We start from the raw sequence: 20696 nt of genomic DNA, 5'->3' as shown, positions 1-20696 counted from the left end.
GCCAGCGGTTTGAAAAACGAAACAAACTAACACTAACAAAGCTGCTATTCCCAAGCACTCCAAAGTTTATGATCAGCTCCATGTTCTGGGAGCCAGAGAGCCAGGGCAGAGAACTATCTCAAGAAAGCAGAGAGCAGGGCTGGAGAGATGGCTCAGTGGTTAAGAGCACTGACTGCTCATCCAGAGGTCATGAGTTCAGTTCCCAGCAACCACATGGTGGCTCACAACCATCTATAATGAAATCTGGTGCCCTCTTCTGGCCTGCACGTGTACATGCAGGTGCAATGCTGTATACACAATAAATAAATCTTTAAAAAAGAAGAAGAAAGAAAGCAGAGAGCAGCCATGGATGCTGGTGTGAGACTGCAGCCTCAGACAGTCCCTGTTTCCAGCGTCCTCTCTGGGAGGCTGGTCACCCGCAAAGACTGAATTTGGTTTCCTATGTAGCACTTCCAAGAACCATCTCTGCAAGGAAACTGCTTGGAATTTAATGTCTCCATCGAGGAGGACATCGGGAAAGTCAGCCCTGGATACGCCCTGCTCATGTGGTTGAGATTTCTCTCCTTTGTACTGAGGGATAGTATTTCTGCCCACCTCAGGCTCCCCATGCTATGTTCTGTCCAGGATCCTCGTCATACTCAGTCTGTCACAGCTCATGGCTCCCGCTGTCCCCAGCATGCATGGTGCTGGCATGGAGGTCCTGAGATGCTCTTGCTGATCTCAAAGAGCTGGACCTTGGTCCTCCTCACTTCTCACTGGGCAAGAGGCCAATGACACAGAACGGGACAAGATCTAGTGTGTAGATGAAATCACTGGACGGACACCTTAACTCAACCTATGCCTTTAGTGTGCTTGAGTGGCCACCTTCCTCAGAGTACCAGGATGCTGGAGGTAGCCATGGAAGTTGTGAGCCACAGGCGGGATAGAGTGTGTCCTCTCTGCTCTCAGCAGGAATGAAGAGTTATCCTCAAAGAAGCAAGTTTGTAAACAGCAAGTCAGCTGTTTTGCAGGAGCAGGGGCAGCCAAAGGCCCGAATGGCCACATGGAAGCCCTGCTGTGAAAACTGGGCCTACACTTGTAAACCTGGGTGCAGCTAACAGTTCCTTAGCAAAGCCTGCTCTGCTAAAACTCACACATTCTTTTCTGGCCTTCTGGGGACAGTCCTGTGACCATGTAAGCTGTTGGCATAAGTTTTCAGGGGCAGGGGGAGTATCCTATTGAATGACAAATTTCCTCTAAGAGACAGACTCAAAAAAATGGCCTCTGGCTCAGGACACAGGGAACCAGAGGAGGCAGGATGGATTCCCAGAGCATATGAGGTTCTCATGATAGCTTGGATTCAGATTTTAGCCTCCAAAACCAGGAGAGAGCTCATTTCTGTCATTTTAAGCATCCCAGTCTGCAGGCATCTGACACAGCAGCCCCAGGGAGCTAACGCCATTTTGAATAACAAGAGCCCACATGGCAGGTCCATCTTTCAGGCAATGTTCCCTGAGCTCTTGTACACACTGACACATGTCACACCTTCTCTGAAGGTGGAAGGTGAAGGAAAGTCACAAGGACAGTGGGTTCTTGAGGTATCAAAGCCGTAGGGTTAAGGTGACCTCAGCAGTCTCATCAGACCTGGGCTGTTGGCTCCTCCTTCCTCACAGCTTCTGACACAACTTGGACTGTGTCACTGCAAACCCAGAGGGACTTGTCAACCTTGTGTCACTGGTAAAAGCGCAGAATGCATATGTCTAAGGTGGCAGAACCCTCTCTACTGAGGAATCAACCCCAGCTGTGGTGACAATATAGCCAGGGACATGTGAGGAGGGACCCTCTTTTCCCTGGACACACTCCAGGATGGCTGCTCTTTAAAAGTTCAACACACAGGCACCTCACAGGAGACATCTCTGTGGAAACAAGCTAGGCCACAGTGTGCCCAAGCCTGTGGAGACTGACACGGACGTAGGCTGGACTCCATAACCACTATTTCAGAGCTGCCCCAATTCCTTCAAACTCCAAATGAGATGTCATCATTTGCAGTCACCTGCTGCTCCCTGGGAGGAGCCAATGTCTCCTTCAGACTCTCTAGGCCAGAAGGCTGTATAGTAAAAGCACAAAGAGAAGGACTGTGGCAGACCCTGAGGGAGGACTCGAGAGAAGGGCCTCACATCAGATTTTACTGTTTTAAAGACAGGGCTTCACACTAGGAAACCCTGGCTAGCCTTCAACTCCTGAGGACTGGGATTAAAGATGTACACCACCAAGACCACAGCCCTCTAGCTGCAGAGACCAGGCCAGCCAGGAGGGTCTGTGTAATAGATACCCTACCCCCACTCCAAACTGCCGGGAGGAAGCTGATACAGAGTGTCGGCCCAGAAGTCACTGACCTTCGGAAGTGAGGACCCCTTTCTGTGCTGCAGATGCATGCACCTTCAGAAGTTAGTCTGTCCTCAAAGCTGCACATCCTCTGGTGGCAGAAAGGACCCTAGAGGAGCTGACTGACTCTCATTTGCTGTATAACCCTTGGATGAAGCAGCTCCTCTAATCCAGAGCTGCTGTCTCTTCGACATCCCTTTTCCAAGCAGCTCCTGACCACATGGGGGCTCAGGGTGAGGATCTAGGGGTCTCCCCCCTACATGTCTTCATTCTAAGAACAGGATTGAGCTGCTTTAAGGGCTCTCTGACTCTAGGCCTTACTGATATAGCTACTGCTGGGGGTGGATGTGGGGGAAGTGCTACCGTCTAGAGTCCTTTTCTCAGTCCTAGGCACCAGAGGGAGGACTGAGCAGGACCAGTTGCTCTCCATGGTGGGTTTGGATTCATATTTAACAATGAACAGCCACTTCACTAGGCAGGCACTCCAGAAAAGGGGAAGCATGAGACCTGACGCCAGGACTCCCCTGTAGAGAGAAAATCTTTTCTATTGTATGGAGGCATCACCTGTCAGTTACAATACCTATGGCCTATAGGGAAGGGTAGAATAGAAGGTGGACATCCAAGAGGCAGAGAGGATTCTGGGTAGAGTGAGGAGTGGGATGGGTCACCTGACAGACGCATGGTGCCTGAGCACAGGTAACCAGTCACGTGGTAGAATGTAAGTTAGAATAACTGGGTTATTTTAGTTATGATCTAACCATAGAAGAGTCTAGCTACATGGCTTAAGTATGTGTAAATACGTTTTGAGTCCAGGTCTTATTTCTGGGAACATGATGCCGGCAGGAAGAACCAGACTTAACTTCTCACTCTCCTCTCCTAAAAGGCTCACGGCTTGAGCTACAAGCAGCAAAGCACTCAGGGCGTCTGACACAAGGCCTCCAGAAGCAAGCTAGAGCAGACAAGGCCCACTTGTCATGGGCAACTGTAAAATGGCACTAACTGTCTGTGTTTGTGGCAAATACCATCAGTAAGATGAATTCTTACAAGTGGAGGGGCTGTGTCACTGCTGTGTGTTCTGGACAGCCCTGATCTCCCCAGCCTCACAGTGCTTCCGCTGACCGTGAAGCAACCCTGCCAGGTGCTGAGAAGCACCCGGGGTCACAAGGCTCTGGACTCGGCAGACAAGGCAGCAAAAAGGCTTAGGCTGTATGGCTCCTAGACTGTAATCAGCCATGCGGGGGTCCAGCCTCATCCACTGACCTCCATGAGCTGCTTTCATGGTGCAGGATCCTAGGCCTCATTTGGACTCACCCCGAGCCTAAGCTCGCAAGGCTGAGACACTGATGAACTTGATTTATAGCCAGAGGCCCAGCCACGGGTTAGATTTCCATCAGGTGAGAATTCCCAAGCAGCCCTTAAGCTGGGTGAGAGGTGAGAGGTGAGAGGTGAGAGGTGAGAGGTGAGAGGTGAGAGGTGAGAGGTGAGCAGGGCTGGCTAAGGAGGGAGTGCCTGAGGCACCACTGCACGCTCCTGCCATCACTGTCTGTCCGTAATGTCTTGGGTCACCTCTTATTCCACAAGGAGGAAACCGACAAGGCTGGGTGGCAGCTGTTCAGGTGAGAGAATCACAGGGCTCCCTGTGTGTAGAGGGTGACCTAAGGCTGGAGTTCAGGGACAGAGGCTTCTGCCATCCCAGTCAGATCAGCCTCACCGGCATGCGTGAAGGGCAAAGCACAGCTCTCTCTCTCTCTTCCTGCTTCTTGTGGGACATGGGCAGATACAGGTGTGGGCACAGTGTGAAGTGGCACCAGGAACCCCAAAGAGCTGCCCCTCATTTCACAGAGAGAGCTCCTACCTTTCCGGATCTTGTCATGGAAATTAATAGCATCCACAGAGGCAGTCACTATATTGGTCTTGCAGTGGCGCGCAGCCACAATCCCGGCCACCTCATCCATGAGCTTCATGGTGACACCTGCAGAGAAAGGGGGGGGGGGGCGTAGCTGGTGAAGTCTGGAGAAGAGGGAGAACCGCACACCGGGGAACAAGTCCTCCATCCACACAGTCAGCAACTGGATGACTCTCATTTTAGAGCCAAATTCCTCAGGAGCATCTGACAATGGTGTCAGGTGACATTCTAGGCAGCTGACAAAGTGACAGCCCCTTTCTAGTTCTCCACAAACCTCACTCTGTTGTGAAAAAATCATGACAACGTCCCCTGGGAGGATGTCAGTCAAAACAGCAGCTGCTTAGAAATGGTGGCACACTTCTGTGACCCATATACTTACAGGCCATCCTGACTACATAGCAAGATCCTGTCTCAATAATGACAAAGTCAGATAACTCAGAGCAAGGGCAGTTCACAGTCACCAGCTCGTCTGCCTGTCCATCTGTCCGTCCATCTGTCTGTCCTTCCTTCCTTCCTTCCCTCCCCCCTTTCTTTCTTTTCCACATGACAGGCTTTTCCTGTGTAGCCATGATGGTCCTAGAACTCAGAAATCTCCCTGCCTTTGCCTCTCAAGTGCTGGGATTAAAGGTGTCCCACTACTGTCCCACATCTCCAGTCCTTCTTAAAGGACTGAGAAAGGGGCAATTTCTGGGCAATGGCTGGAAACTGGAGACAGAAATAGTGTGATTCAACTGTTCCACACCCGGGGACAGAGATACTCTGAGGGACAGACCTGCAAATGCAATTTCAATAGCAGCCCCATTCACAGCAGCCAGAGAAAAGAAGCAGCACAAAGCCCGCCTGCTGATGAAGGCCAGCAAGATGTGGCAGGCCAGGAGACTCAAGATGCCCTAGACATGGCAGAGCAGAGGAGAAATGGTTGAGTGCCAAGGGCACGGGGCTTCTCTTCTAGAGGGAATGTTTCCCAACCCAAACTCTGAGACTTGAAATGCTCCAAGAGCTAAACTCTTTGAATACTGATGTGATGCCACCAGCAGCAAATTTCATACTGCATAACTGATTAACACAAAATCATTAAAATATCATACTGTGAGAATGTAAGGCCCACTATGGGAAGCAGTACAGAGGGTCCTCCGAACACTGGAAACACAAACTCTAGGCGCCCAACAGTGCAGACAGCTCTGCAGGCCTCGGCCTGCTCCTCATTGCTCTGCCTTGCTAAAGACCTTTAGTTTACCTTCCTGAAGCCAGCCTCCAAGGCCTAGTCCCGACTTCCAGGTACAGCTATCACTGTACTGAAGTCCAACAATCAAAGCCCCCTTTGGCTCACCTACTTAACACAGCCAATTAAAATCAAACACCTCACTTAATACAAGGGTTGCCCTTTTATATTTGTAAACATCTGTCTACAGGCTTCTCCCAGAGGCAGTCGTTTGTCCTCTAGAAAAAAATGAATCTTCCTCCTCTCTCCCTTGTTCCCTTCCCTTTCTTCCTGTCCTCTCTCTCTCTCTTTTTTAAAGATTTATTTATTTATTTATTTCATGTATGTGGGTACACTGTCGCTGACTTCAGAAGAGGGCATCGGATCCCGTTACAGATGGTTGTGAGCCACCATGTGGTTGCTGGGATTTGAACTCAGGACCTCTGGAAGAGCAGTCAGTGCTCTTAACCACTGAGCCATCTCTCCAGCCCCCCTTCCTGTCCTCTCTTGTCTTTGTCTCTTGTTCCCTGCCCTTTGTCCCTTTGGAGCAAAATTATTTCCTTTGTGCTGAGAACTTGGACTTGGGAGTCCTGAGCCGATGCTAACCTCTTACCAACCCGCAATCCAGCAATCTACTTCCTGGGTGTAGAGCCAAAGGAGGCAGCAACACCAACACGGGGCCTGCCTCTATCATAGTAATCATAGTAAGTATTGTTTTTTTTTAAGATTTATTTGTTTATTATATATAAGTACACTGTAGCTGTCCTCAGACACACCAGAAGACGGCACCAGATCCCATTACAGATGGTTGTGGGCCACCATGTGGTTGCTGGGAATTGAACTCAGGACCTCTGGAAGAGCAGTCGGGGCTCTTAACCTCTGAGTCATCTCTTCAGCCTGATAAGTGTTATTTATTTAGGTGTGTGTGTGTGTGTGTGTGTGTGTGTGTGTGCGCGCGCGCGCGCGCGCGCGCCTATGCAGATGTGTGTGCCTTTGCAGATGTGTGATTCAGCATGAAGGTAAAGATTAGAAGACAACTTTTGGGAGTTGGCTTTCTCTTCCCACTATGTGAAAACTAGAAATTGAACACAGGTCATCAGTCTTGGTGACAAGTGCCTTTACCCAGTGAGTCATTCTGCCAGCCCTATTTGCTTATTTTTATTTAAATTTCATCACCATCACATCATGTGTACTTGTGCATGTTGTGTGTGTGTGTGTGCACACACATGTGCACGTATGTACCATAGTACACACATGTGGAGGTCAGAGGACAATCTATGGATCCATCTTTATGAGGATCACAGGAGTCAAAGTCAGCTGGCTGGGTTCATATGGTAAGCATTTTCCCCACTGAGCCATTTTGTTAGTCCCTTGCAGCCTTATTTTGAGACAAGGTCTTGCTAATGCAACCTAGACAGTCTGTCCTTAAACTCAAGATTCTTCTGCCTCAATGTCCCAAGCACTGGGATCATAAGGTACAAAAGCACCAAGTGAGACTGACCCACCCTACAGATGTCAGGAAGTTTAGAAAGCTCAAGTGCTCACTATTCTCGGACACCCCGTCTACCCAAGAGGCACCCCGTCTGTCCGAGACAGCCCAGGCACTAGTACAGTCACACACCTCGTGTGCTGGGAGGTGACAGCACTGCCCAGCAGGAAATTACAAGTTTATTAGCAGGACTTTCTAGGGAAGTGGAAAGGTTCGGCTAACCCTAGTGAGGGGGAGGGGAAGAGAGCGGAGACCTGGCTGCAGGCACCATCTTCAAAGTTCCACCCACATAAGGTGCCAGTCCTGCCCAGCCTACACAGAAAGTCAAGAGCCCACTTCTCAAAGAAAGAGCAGGGCCACAAAGGCACAAAGCACCCCGGTTCTAAGCACAGGAACAGAGAACCAGCTATTGGCTCCAGCTCTCCCCTGTGCAGGCCAAAGGGCCTACAGCTCCGCACTCGGGGTCTGGGCAGGGGTCGCACTGGGCTTGTTTTGGGCCCACCATCGGATCCATGGCCCTCCCACTGGCCCAGGAACCTGCAGAAGCTCAGAGCGGGCCGGGCTCAGCAGGAGAGGGACTGTTAGATTAAGTCCAAAGCCTGGGATGTCCAACAATCGAAACTGCAGCAGAGTCCCCCAAGAGTCAATGCTCACAGCCTTTGACTCTGAAAGATGGGGTTCAGAGCTGAGCGAGTGTTAGCCCACCATAGTGGCTCAGGGCACAGAGTCACAAGGAGCTGTGAGTCCCCACAGAGCAGGAGCTGGGTCCAGACCCTTCCCAGGGGCTGCTGAGGCCAAGCTGGCTGCACTTCCAGCATGGTTGGCCCAATCAAGGGGGAAGTGGAACAGGATGGTAGCAGAGATTTCAGGCCATGGAGAGGGCAGGGAGGCAGGAGAATCACTGTGAGTGTAGAGGGGTCATGGCCTGGACCATCGTAATGCTCTAGAGAGATTAGTGTGGGAGCGGATAGTGAGGAGGGAAAGAAGGGTTAGTATAAAATCTAGAAGGTGGTGGTGGACACCTTTCATCCCAGCACTTAGAGGGCAGAGGCAGGAGGATCTCTGTGAGTTCAAGGCCAGCTTGGTCTACAGAGTGAGTTCTAGAGCAGCCAGGGCTAAACAGAGACCTTGCCTTGAAAAACAAACAAACAAACAAACAAACAAACAAACAAACTAGAGTAGAGTGGAGAGGCCGACCAGCCTCCGGCGGTACTTACTAAAGCCAGCAAGCTGCTGTCAGTCCAGCAACAGGCACTGTCTCTAAAATGCTGACAGTGCTAGAACACAAGGCAGGGGGGCTAGGGTCCCAAGAAGACTTTGGAAGAAACAAGCATGGCTGGATGAGCTCCTAGCTCCTAAGGGACATGCTGGCCCACATCTGGACTGCACAAGGCACCCCATGATGGCCCACATCCGAACTGCACAAGGCACTGATAATGCAGTGCAACTGCACACACCAGATCTGGGCCTGTGCCTCAGTTTCTCTGACCCAGACAGACCCTGGCCTTTGGTGTTCAAAAGACAGCTGCTGGACATGAAGGAACCTCACTGACAGATCCCAGTCAACCCAGGCAAGTGTCCACCCTTGCTAACCTGACACTCACAAATGTCACTTTACACAGCAACATTCTCGATTCTGCTCACAGCAGACCCGTGCCTGTTTCACTTTGCACCCTGTATCCAGCCCAAGAATCTCAAAGCTTTAAGAGTTCTAACAAGGTTCAAAAGCCAAAAGTTACCTTTCCTGGGACACTCAGACTAGCTGTCAGCCCTGGCAAAAAGCAGGTGGTCACAAACTCCAAACATGCAGCAGCTCAAAGCAAACTTCTACTCCACACAGGGCCGATGGGTGAGTAGAAAAGGACCAGGCTAAAGCCCAAACCTATCAAAGTAAATATTACATTCACAGCTCTGTGTCCAGCAAGTAAGCTCTGCAGGGCTGGGGAGCCCCACCCCTGGAGCCCTGCCATTGTAACCACGGGGTCTCTTCTGGGCTGCTTCTCCTTATCCCCCCAGCTTTCTTCACAGACACCTTCAAACACCCGGGGTCTTCAGTCCCACAGGCTTCATCCACACAGCTTCACCGGTAGCTCTCAGAGCTGCCCGGGGGACCTAACCTACCACACACCGTCCTGTGTCTCAGGCTTCCTTCAAAATCTAGGTGATGGCTCAAGGACTTCAGATCTTTTGAATTCTGCATGCCAATATGAAGACAGTGCTAAGGTCTGCTGACCCTCTCCCCTCAACCATGGCTACAATGGCTTCTGAATGCCTGGGCAGCTCTCTGTGAGACAGACACAGTGGAGATCTCTGCACCAGTCTCTTTTATTTGTTTTAGTTAATTTTTTTGAGACAGGGTTTCTCTGTGTAGCCTTGGCTATCCTGGAACTTGCTAGGTAGACTAGGCTAGCCTCAAACTCACAGAGATCCATCCAACTAAATTAGAGGTGCTAAAACTAGAGGTGTGAAGCACCACAGTCAGCATAAAGCCACATTTCTCAAGTAAGTCTTACAGTGTCGAGTGGCAGTCTGTGGCGTCCTGTGATGTCACGGCACGTCTCCCACTGCCTCCGTGCAAGCCGCCTTCCCTCCTTTCCTTTGTCTGTGTCCGTTCTGCTACCGTGTGCGTGAGGACCAAACTCGGGCCATTAGGCTTGGTGGGGAGCCACTGGCTCCTGATTCCATTTTAATGTCACTAATCTCTCTTTAACATCACCTACCACCATCAACACACACACAACTCTAAATGTACCTTCTCAACCCAAATTTGACAGAAAAAAACCCAAAACTTGGTTGATTTTCTCCCCTCAGTTCTCAGTGTGAACCTAGCTAAGAGCAATCAGTGCGACTCAGCTACAAGCAAACGCTCTCGTCTGCCTATTAATGCAGCACTTTTCAGTCCAGCCCCAAGGCTCAGGACGCTGACAAGATGCAGACAGCCTTTGCCAGAGCACAGCACAAACGGTCTGCTGTCCAATTCCCTCCTGAACTTCCTGAGCTTGCTGGGTACTGTCCATGCTCTACCAATGTCCTGCTCTGAGCTTCACCACAGTCTCACAATCTCAGCCTCCGCCCCAAATTCTCCTAAATCCCCCAGGAACCAGTTCAAAGGCCTCAGAGCCTCCCGTGTGCTCAGTCGGTGACTGCACGTGTGTTTGTACTGGCGCAGATGTGACCACAGCACCAGGGAGGAGAGCTGGCCTCCCTCCATTACAGCCAATCTTCTACCTGCTCCACCGCCCTCTGACTGAGCTCATCCCAAACCATGGAGACTTGTTTTATTATAAATACCCAAGGGGCTGGAGACACAGCTCAGTGCCCAGGACTGGAGTTTGCTTCCAGCACCCGCATCAGTTGGTTCACACCACCTCTAGCTCTAGCCCGACGGCAAGCTGATGCCTCTGGTCTTTACAGGCTTGCACACATATACATACGAGTGTGTGTCTCTCACACACACACAATTTAAAAAGTAGAACTTAAAATAAAACAAACCTTTAGGCCCAGCTTCTCTTCTCCCTTCCCAGTAAAGAAGAGTGTTCTATCTGGGTCTGAGCTGAGACCTGCTTCTTATGAGGTGGGAGAGAGGAAGAGGACACGAGCAGCAGGACAGACACTGAGGTCCTGAGCTCCAGCCCCAGCACCACAGAGACCAGGCTTGGTGTCCTTCACTGAGGAAGCGAAGGCTGGAGCCATCCTCAGCTACAAACTGACTCTGAGGTCAGCATGGCTATGCGAGGCCGTCTGAGGAGGGCTGGGTGTCAACCGTTATAGAAATGACTGAAAACAGGCATAAGCTCTTCCAGCATAGTCTTCTGAGGGCTCCACCACAAACTAGCACTGTCTACATCACACACGGCTGCCTCAGACCCAGCGTGGGGTGCACAACAGTCTAAGAAGGCCTTTGTCTGCTCCGTCTTGCCTTTGTTGTCAGTCAGTCCAGATGGACACCATTTCCCAGAGGAGCCCGGCCAAGCCACATCCCACCTTCCCTTCCTGCCTGTTCACACAACTGTCAAGTGCCAAGTTTTCTATAAAGCGTCTCTCCCAGGTGTCCACAGAAAGCTTTCTCACTTGCTTCCCATTCAGACACAGCTAGTACCCAACACACACACACACACACACACACACACACACACACACACACACACGCACACACACACACAAACACACACACACGCACACCAATTAAAAAAAAAACTTTGGTAAATTACACAATCCTTCGTGGGCTGTCCCAGACTCTCCAGATTGGCAATTCAAAAATGACAACAAAATTGTAGCATTTGCTGTCGTGGAGACATGTTCACTTCAGGAATTATGGGAAAGGAAAGACTCAGGCTTGCATGGCCACCAACACGTATATAAACACTGGGTAGTTGAGATATTTTTGCATCTTAACATTTAACTGCTTAAAGATCTTTGTTTTGATTTTTCTTTAAGTATTGACAACATGCTGACTGGATTAAAAATAGAGGCTTAATTTTCTTTTCCCAAGGCCTGCTGGCTGGCTGGGTTAGGCCTGCAAACCCACAGCAACAGCAGCTCAAAGCTGAAGCCAGAGCCGCCTGCTCTGTGGGTGGGGATCTGAGATGCCCCCATTTCTATATTTAATCCCAACTGACGGAGTGTGGGTGCCAGCCTCCTATATTAAGCAGATGATAGTAACTTCGTCTTACTTTATATATCCTACCCTTTGCTGATGACAAGAGGCTATTAAAGGATGCAGGTGACTGAGAGCACCCACATGGGCCTGGTCCTCTGGGTCCTATTACCCAGCAGCACTGGGAAAGGACCAAGGAGTCCCTCGCGCAGTCTTAATTAAGGCAATTAACAGGGGTTATTTCCAGTAGTGAGTGTGCAGACAGCCACACGTTTCTAAAGACAGCAACAAAATGTCAAAAGTGGGAACTTCAGGAAACAGACAGACATAGTTCAGCAGGTAAAAAGGTTCTTGCCACTAAGGTAGACCTATGGTGAGAGGAAAGAACCATCTCTGGCAAGTTGTCCTCTTTATCCACATTGTGTGTGTGTGTGCGTGCGTGTGTGCGTGTGTGTGAGTGTGCGCGTGCGCGCGCGTGTGTGTGTGCGCGCGTGCGTGCGTGCGTGTGATGTTTTAAATCGTGGACAGTACTGCACAGTCAGAGGTGGTGTGATGGTGGCTGAAGCATCAGAGCAGGGTGACACACGCAGTCACTCTGCCTCTGGAAGCTGAGGAAACCTAGAAATAAATTTGCAGGCTGCCGCTCAACAATCCACATTGTGGAGGAGAGGCAGCAGGGCACATTTGTCACCCATGCCTTGGGGACATGGTAGAAAGGACAGCACTGTAAACCCATCCAGCCCTAGAGCAGACAGGGGCCAGGAGGAGGGCTCAGCCTCAGCCTAGGGCCAGGGAAGGGCAGGTTTCTCCAAGAAGCAGACAGGCTGCTATTCAATGCAACGGTCCCTCTCAACAGGACAGAGTTGCTAGAGGATGTCTGCTCTGGTCACCTTAATGAACACACAGTCAAAGAGGGAGAAAAGGCAGGTTCCTATGGTGGTAAGAGGAGGCCCAGCTTGGGACCGCAGAAGACTGCAATAGGAAGTGATGGGGTCAGTCAGTTGTCTAGGGACGACCATGGTGCTGAGGGAGCTAGGGTTAGCACCTGTACTCTCCTGTACGTTGTCACACCAGCAATCTGAGCTCTACAGAGGTGGCAGGCAGGCCACTTGGCCACAGGGGGATGGACTCAGGTCCCAAACAATGTGTGGCTCCTGTTTTCAAGGACTGTGGCTGGTATGTTAAGAAGGCAGGTGGAGATGTGGGGCACTCAACAAGAGGCCAGTGCAGTCAGTGGCCAGGGTCTGGACCAGGAGGAAATAAGGCGCGTGTGCTCGGACTTCAACAAAAGACAGTACAGCCAGAAGGACGGGCCAAGGGAGAAGGTGGAGGCTTTCTGGGATGGGTCCAGGTCAGGGCCCTGCAGGATGCTGCCAGACACGGAGGGTAGAGACTGTTAGGAAGTGCCAACAGTCCAAGACAGAGCTGAGGCCAGAGTCCAGGGGAGAGAACGGGAGGAGATAGCCTCAGATGAATGTGGGATCAGACGGGAGGTGGCACAGGAGAGCAAAGGCAAGGAGGTTCTGCAGCCTGAAGCAGACAGGCGGTGTGGAGAACAGCACAGAGACTGGAAGTGCCGGCATCATAGAACCCCACTGGCTTAAGATACTGTCCAGTCAACGGCAAGAGGGGAAATCTGTGGTAGGCTCAAGAGATGGCATAGGCATCTCTGCTGGTACCAGGCTGAGGGAGGGCAGAGGCCACAAGCAGCTGGCAGAACTGCTTGGCTAGGAGAAGGCTGAGCCTGCTGCTGTCCTTGGGGCCACATCTACCTAGAGATTTCACAAATGCAGCACTTGCCACCTAGCTCACAAAAGCCTCCTCAAAGTTACTACCTATGACCTTTTCCAAAAGCAAGCTAACAGCAGAGCCAAGGAAACCCAGGCCACTTGAAACCACCCTGGGAATGCTAGAATTGCCCTCTACTCCCAAGGACCTGAAAGCCAAAGACTTGAGGCTGTAGGATGGAGACTCACCATGCCCTGACACAAGCCCACAATAACAGCGAGCTACACAGAGGCTGGTCACTAATCACTCCTTTCCTGACCTGGCTGCCACCCAGCCTGATGGTGAAAGCAGAATCCACGAAGTACGGAGCTCAGGGCACATCTTCCATGCCGAGGGATGAGCCAGCAGAGAAGCTTGCAGCAGAACAGTCTCCAAAGCTATGGCAGAGGGCCAGCTCTCCACAACAGGGTGGGGACATGCACTTAACCAGCATGGCTTGGGCAGGAGCAGTACAGGACATTGGGCAGCGGGACAAACTTGGGTGTTGTGCTTCTGTGTTGACAGTATGTGGCTCTAGCAGGGGCGCAAGGACCCAGAGGCCCAAGACAGAGGTAGGAAAGAAGGCCCCACAAGCCCACCCTCCTCTTTTCCGGGGGTGGATTCTGTTATTCTCTTCTCAGCACCAACACTTTGGTATTTTTAATTTTTCTTTTTAAGTCGCACAGGCTCAAAGCCACCCACTTTCCTCTGAGAACACCTCCGACCCTGGCCCCAGCTCTGTGCAGAAGCAGCTCCTCCCCTTACTTTCTAGGACTGTGCCAAGCAGACTTTATTTCTCCGGGCCCAGCCTGCTCTCAGGCAGCAGGGTTCTTGCCAAGTTGATGCTCAGGCACTCCAGACCCTGCTTCAGGTCTCTGGTATCCAGACTCTCTCTTTACAGTAAAAAGAAAAACCAAATGATCACATTGAACAAATGCTCAACCATGCCCATAATAAAGGAAACAACAAAACTGAACGCAGAGCTATGGACAGCGGGACACACTTGTAGCTCCAGAAACTTTGGAGTCAGGCAGGAGGATCACTTGTGTCCAGGAGTTCAAGACCAGCTGGGCAAGGTAGCCAGGGCCATGTCTAAAGTAGCCAGGGCCAGCATTGCAGGTAAATGTGCTTGGCACCAACACCCACACACAGTGGAAGGAAAGAACCAACTCAGACAGGCCTTCTCCTCTGACCTATAGTGCTCAACCCCCTCCACCCAGACGTGAGTGAGTGAGGAGGGAGTGAGTGAGGAGTGAGGAGTGAGTGAGGAGTGAGTGAGTGAGGAGTGAGGAGTGAGTGAGGAATGAGTGAGTGAGTGAGTGAGGAGTGAGTGAGGAGTGAGTGAGGAGTGAGTGAGGAGTGAGTGAGGAGTGAGTGAGGAGTGAGTGAGGAGTGAGTGAGGAGTGAGTGAGGAGTGAGTGAATGAAGAGTGAGTGAGGAGTGAGTGAATGAGGAGTGAGAGCTGAACTACAGATAGGGCCTCAGGGTTGCGGGGGAGTGACAGGGCTCTTCAGAAACTGAGGATAAGAGCGAGAGGACAACTCAGCAGGTGAAGGCACCCATTGCACAAACCTGGCAACCTGAGCTCAGCCGCACAGGGAGAGAAGCAGACCAGTGAGGTGGCCTTGGACAGCCCTGCCCCCTCCTCTCCTGCACACAGACACACATAACACACTTCGCTTACACTGAGGGAGGGTGTGAGAACAGTGTTACTGAGCTGCTGAGACACACGCACATGCCAAGTACGTCTCCTCAGCCCCATGAATCATCAGCCCCAGCCAGGGCGCACCTTACCTATGGAGTGGCCCGCCCAGCTCATCTTAGCAGGCTGTACCCTGCAGGAGGCCGGGATCCTGTTTTTCTGAGGCAGGGTCTCACGCACCCATCATGCACCACCTTGTCAGCATCCTGAGAGGTGTGGCTACAGTCAGAGCACATGCCTGGCAAACTGCTCTCGAGCACCAGGAGAACTGCCAAACATCAGACAAGACAAACTGCCTTGTCCCAGTTTCCTACAAGTGTGTCCCTCAGCACCTTGGCCTCAGTAGCCATCAAACTCCTTCCCCGTAGGCCCTGCCTGGGTGCATCTCACCAGAGCCAGACTATCCAGAACTAAACCTAAAACAGACGAGTCCTTTCTAAAGCAGAGCTTACCACCACCCTTCACAGCTCTTGTCCTGAGACTGAGAAAATAAACTGCACCAACTATGGCCATGTCTCAGCGAGACAGGCATGACTGAAATGGTCTGGGGTGCCACCGAACATCTGGAATGGAGCTGCTACTGTCCCCAGTCTATCCTTGACTATGACTTTCTCAACTCTCTCGAAGTCCCTTGGCACCTTCAGGAAGTTATTAGAGGAGGATCAGTCACCGTGGGAATGAGGTTCTTCACCCAGCTCCTCCTGACAGCACAGAAATGGGCTCTGGGCAGCTCTTCCAGCTACAGAGCCCGCTGTACTGTAGGCTGCCACCCAGACCACATGGACAGAGGTCTGGCTGGACCCGGGAGGCCCAAGGACTCATCTGTATTTCTCAGAAAAACCCAATGCTCAGCCCTACAGGTGCAGGCAGAGGAGTGTGGCTTGGCTCTGCAAACAACAAATAAAACAGCCACGAGGCAGAGACAGCAAGGCTGCCCCACAAACTGAACGTCTCCACCTAGTAAGACAGAGAAACTGGAAAGGCTGCCAGACAGGAAAGGGAGGTCACAGCACCTGGCAGGTCAGAGCCCAACAGGCACCACAGGGCCCCTCAGTGAAGTACACCCTCCTAAGAGGCACTCCAGAGCAGCATGGAAACCCTAGGCCCACTGACCCTGAGAGAAATGCCAGTTCTCAGTCCCCTGGCCTTGTTGACTGCTGGTGAGGCCTGGCACAGCTTTCAACAGCTCTAGTCCAATGCCACTATACAGCAAACAGTAGCACAGTACTGGAGTCGATGGGGGAGTCACATGAAGACCAGGGGGAGCCAATGGATCAGGGGCCTGAATTAACAGTGAGGGCCGCATCAGCAGCCAGCAGAAGTAGGGCCCCAATGTGCAGGTGTAAGAGAACCCAGCCCTTCATTTCCTACATAAAACCATGGAAGCTGAAGATGTGGAACATACTTCTGTGGGAAGGACTCCCCTAAAGTATGGAAAACTCCACCCCCACCCCCCACCCCACAACAGAGAATGTGCCTGCAGGTGAAGTTTTCCTTCACCGAGTTGACAGGCATCACGCAGCACCAGAGGGCTATGGCCCCGAGCCCCGCCCCCAGCCAACAGTTACTGAGCTGCTACTTGGGCCCTGGTCCCTCATGGCCACACTGACCCTTGTGGAAGCTCTGCTCTTTGGGGCTTTCTTCTAGCAGATCTTCATCCTAGTCCATCTGCTACCTGCTGTAGGAAGCCACTGGAGGATGGAGCTCACCTAAGCCAGCAGAGAAAGCCCAAGTCCAGGAATCACACCCAGGTGAGAGGCACAGAACCCCACAGAGAGCACCCTGAATGGTGAAGTCTGCAGAACCCCTGGCCCGGAGCCATGATTGGACACAGACTACCAGGCACTGTGAGTGCTGTGGTCACCACCTTACCCAGAAGGCAACTAAGTCCTTTCTTGTAGTCACCGTCTGATCTTACACGTTAGGATGGCCAGACACCTCTGAGGTTTAGAAGCACAGAAGCAGTATTTAAAGTAGCTACAAGACGGGGAAAAGGAATAAGAGGTAGTGACATTTCGTCATGCTTTAGGCTCAAAATAATGAACTTCAAGAAATAAAGCATCAACAAAGAGGCTAGAGCTTTGTAAGTCGAGACTGACAATTCTTCTAGGCTTCACTGTGAAAGGGGCTGCAGGGCAGCCCTCAGGACCTTCCTCACTTGTACTGATTCCAATACCTGTCAATCACCCCAGGAAGCTGTAGCATAAGGAGGGGGAGGGGCCAGGTTGGTAAAGGACAGAAAGGAAATGGGTCCTTCCCAGACTGACACTGCACTCCAGGATATGAGGGGCTGTGAAACATTCACTTGGGGTCCTTCCCAGACTGACACTGCACTCCAGGATATGAGGGGCTGTGAGACACTCACGTGGGGTCCCTAAGATGGATGAAGTCACAGTCCCATGTGCGCTTCCATACCAGTGCCTGAACTCACAGAGCTCCCTCTTGGAAGGAAAACAATCACCTCCAACCAGAAAGGTTCCCTTTGCACCTTCTACAACTCTGTTACCAGCAGGGCCAAGCCCAGTCAGCACCTTTCCAAAGTGCTGCGGCACAGAACCAGGGACTAGGCAACAGTCACCCTTGTTGAGGCCCTTCCTGCCCCCGTGTGACTAGCCTCTCCTGCCTTACAGGTTAAGACTGACTCAAGGCCCATACCTGAACATAGTAAAAGCCATATACAGCAAACCAGTTGCTAACATTAAACTAAATGGAGAGAAACTTGAAGCAATCCCACTAAAATCAGGGACTAGACAAGGCTGCCCACTCTCTCCCTACTTATTCAATATAGTTCTTGAAGTTCTAGCCAGAGCAATCAGACAACAAAAGGAGGTCAAGGGGATACAGATTGGAAAAGAAGTCAAAATATCACTATTTGCAGATGATATGATAGTATATTTAAGTGATCCCAAAAGTTCCACCAGAGAACTACTAAAGCTGATAGACAACTTCAGCAAAGTGGCTGGGTATAAAATTAACTCAAATAAATCAGTTGCCTTCCTCTATACAAAAGAGAAACAAGCCGAGAAAGAAATTAGGGAAACGACACCCTTCATAATAGACCCAAATAATATAAAGTACCTAGGTGTGACTTTAACAAAGCAAGTAAAAGATCTGTACAATAAGAACTTCAAGACACTGAAGAAGGAAATTGAAGAAGACCTCAGAAGATGGAAAGATCTCCCATGCTCATGGATTGGCAGGATTAATATAGTAAAAATGGCCATTTTACCAAAAGCAATCTACAGATTCAATGCAATCCCCATCAAAATACCAATCCAATTCTTCAAAGAGTTAGACAGAACAATTTGCAAATTTATCTGGAATAACAAAAAACCCAGGATAGCTAAAGCTATCCTCAACAATAAAAGGACTTCAGGGGGAATCACTATCCCTGAACTCAAGCAGTATTACAGAGCAATAGTGATAAAAACTGCATGGTATTGGTACAGAGACAGACAGATAGACCAATGGAATAGAATTGAAGACCCAGAAATGAACCCACACTCCTATGGTCACTTGATTTTTGACAAAGGAGCCAAAACCATCAAATGGAAAAAAGATAGCATTTTCAGCAAATGGTGCTGGTTCAACTGGAGGTCAACATGTAGAAGAATGCAGATCGATCCATGCTTATCACCCTGTACAAAGCTTAAGTCCAAGTGGATCAAGGACCTCCACATCAAACCAGACACACTCAAACTAATAGAAGAAAAACTAGGGAAGCATCTGGAACACATGGGCACTGGAAAAAATTTCCTAAACAAAACACCAATGGCTTACGCTCTAAGATCAAGAATCGACAAATGGGATCTCATAAAACTGCAAAGCTTCTGTAAGGCAAAGGACACTGTGGTTAGGACAAAACGGCAACCAACAGATTGGGAAAAGATCTTTACCAATCCTACAACAGATAGAGGCCTTATATCCAAAATATACAAAGAACTCAAGAAGTTAGACCGCAGGGAAACAAATAACCCTATTAAAAAATGGGGTTCAGAGCTAAACAAAGAATTCACAGCTGAGGAATGCCGAATGGCTGAGAAACACCTAAAGAAATGTTCAACATCTTTAGTCATAAGGGAAATGCAAATCAAAACAACCCTGAGATTTCACCTCACACCAGTGAGAATGGCTATGATCAAAAACTCAGGGGACAACAGATGCTGGCGAGGATGTGGAGAAAGAGGAACACTCCTCCATTGTTGGTGGGATTGCAAACTGGTACAACCATTCTGGAAATCAGTCTGGAGGATCCTCAGAAAATTGGACATTGAACTGCCTGAGGATCCAGCTATACCTCTCTTGGGCATATACCCAAAAGATGCTCCAACATATAAAAAAGACACGTGCTCCACTATGTTCATTGCAGCCTTATTTATAATAGCCAGAAGCTGGAAAGAACCCAGATGCCCTTCAACAGAGGAATGGATACAGAAAATGTGGTACATCTACACAATGGAATATTACTCAGCTATCAAAAACAACGACTTTATGAAATTCGTAGGCAAATGGTTGGAACTGGAAAACATCATCCTGAGTGAGCTAACCCAATCACAGAAAGACATACATGGCATGCACTCATTGATAAGTGGCTATTAGCCCAAATGCTTGAATTACCCTAGATGCCTAGAACAAATGAAACTCAAGACGGATGATCAAAATGTGAATGCTTCACTCCTTCTTTAAAAGGGGAACAAGAATACCCTTGGCAGGGAAGGGAGAGGCAAAGATTAAAACAGAGACTGAAGGAACACCCATTCAGAGCCTGCCCCACATGTGGCCCATACATATACAGCAACCCAATTAGACAAGATGGATGAAGCAAAGAAGTGCAGACCGACAGGAGCCGGATGTAGATCGCTCCTGAGAGACACAGCCAGAATACAGCAAATACAGAGGCGAATGCCAGCAGCAAACCACTGAACTGAGAATAGGACCCCCGTTGAAGGAATCAGAGAAAGAACTGAAAGATCTTGAAGGGGCTCGAGACCCCATATGTACAACAATGCTAAGCAACCAGAGCTTCCAGGGACTAAGCCCCTACCCAAAGACTATACATGGACTGACCCTGGACTCTGACCTCATAGGTAGCAATGAATATCCTAGTAAGAGCACCAGTGGAAGGGGAAGCCCTGGGTCCTGCTAAGACTGAACCCCCAGTGAACTAGACTGGTGGGGGGAGGGCGGCAATGGGGGGAGGGTTGGGAGGGGAACACCCATAAGGAAGGGGAGGGGGGAGGGGGATGTTTGCCCGGATACTGGGAAAGGGAATAACACTGGAAATGTATATAAGAAATACTCAAGTTAATAAATAAATAAATAAATAAATAAAAAAGAAGAAGAAGAAAAAAAAAGACTGACTCAAGTGAGTTTAGTCGACTGCTGACCATGTTCTATAGGGAAGCACAGTGGGGCAGTAGCTCTAGTGTTGTTTTCACCCTCTTCTGAGGGACCAACAGCTATGCAGGAGAAGTTGGGGTCTGTAAAAACTAGGAGGCGCATTTATAAATCACACACAAAGTGGAGCTCCCAGGAAGTCAGGCGCCAAGCATCATGTGGCTACTGGAAACACTTCTCACCCACACGGTAAAAGCAGGGCCTACATCCCAGGATGGATGACAGGCTGTGAGCAAGCGTAGCCTCTCAGGGGCTTCCAGGAACTCTTCCTCC

At 50.2% G+C, this 20696-nt stretch overlaps 1 protein-coding gene across 15 annotated transcripts in view; it reads right to left on the bottom strand.

Moving 5' to 3' along the window:
• The window catches only part of Acot7 (acyl-CoA thioesterase 7), a 92813-nt gene that overhangs the window by 13906 nt on the left and 58211 nt on the right, over window positions 1–20696 (bottom strand). For 12 of the 15 annotated variants that reach the window (NM_001429474.1, NM_013214.5, XM_087660542.1 and 9 more), the window contains 1 exon segment: window positions 4220–4336. In NM_001429474.1, the coding sequence (NP_001416403.1) occupies window positions 4220–4336 (117 nt within the window). 15 annotated transcript variants of the gene reach the window in all.

The sequence above is a fragment of the Rattus norvegicus genome, chromosome 5 (assembly GCF_021556685.1).
Source record: "Rattus norvegicus strain SHRSP/BbbUtx chromosome 5, alternate assembly SHRSP_T2T, whole genome shotgun sequence".
Classification (NCBI taxonomy): Eukaryota; Metazoa; Chordata; class Mammalia; order Rodentia; family Muridae; genus Rattus; species Rattus norvegicus.
This window is presented reverse-complemented; position numbering and strand designations above follow the sequence as displayed.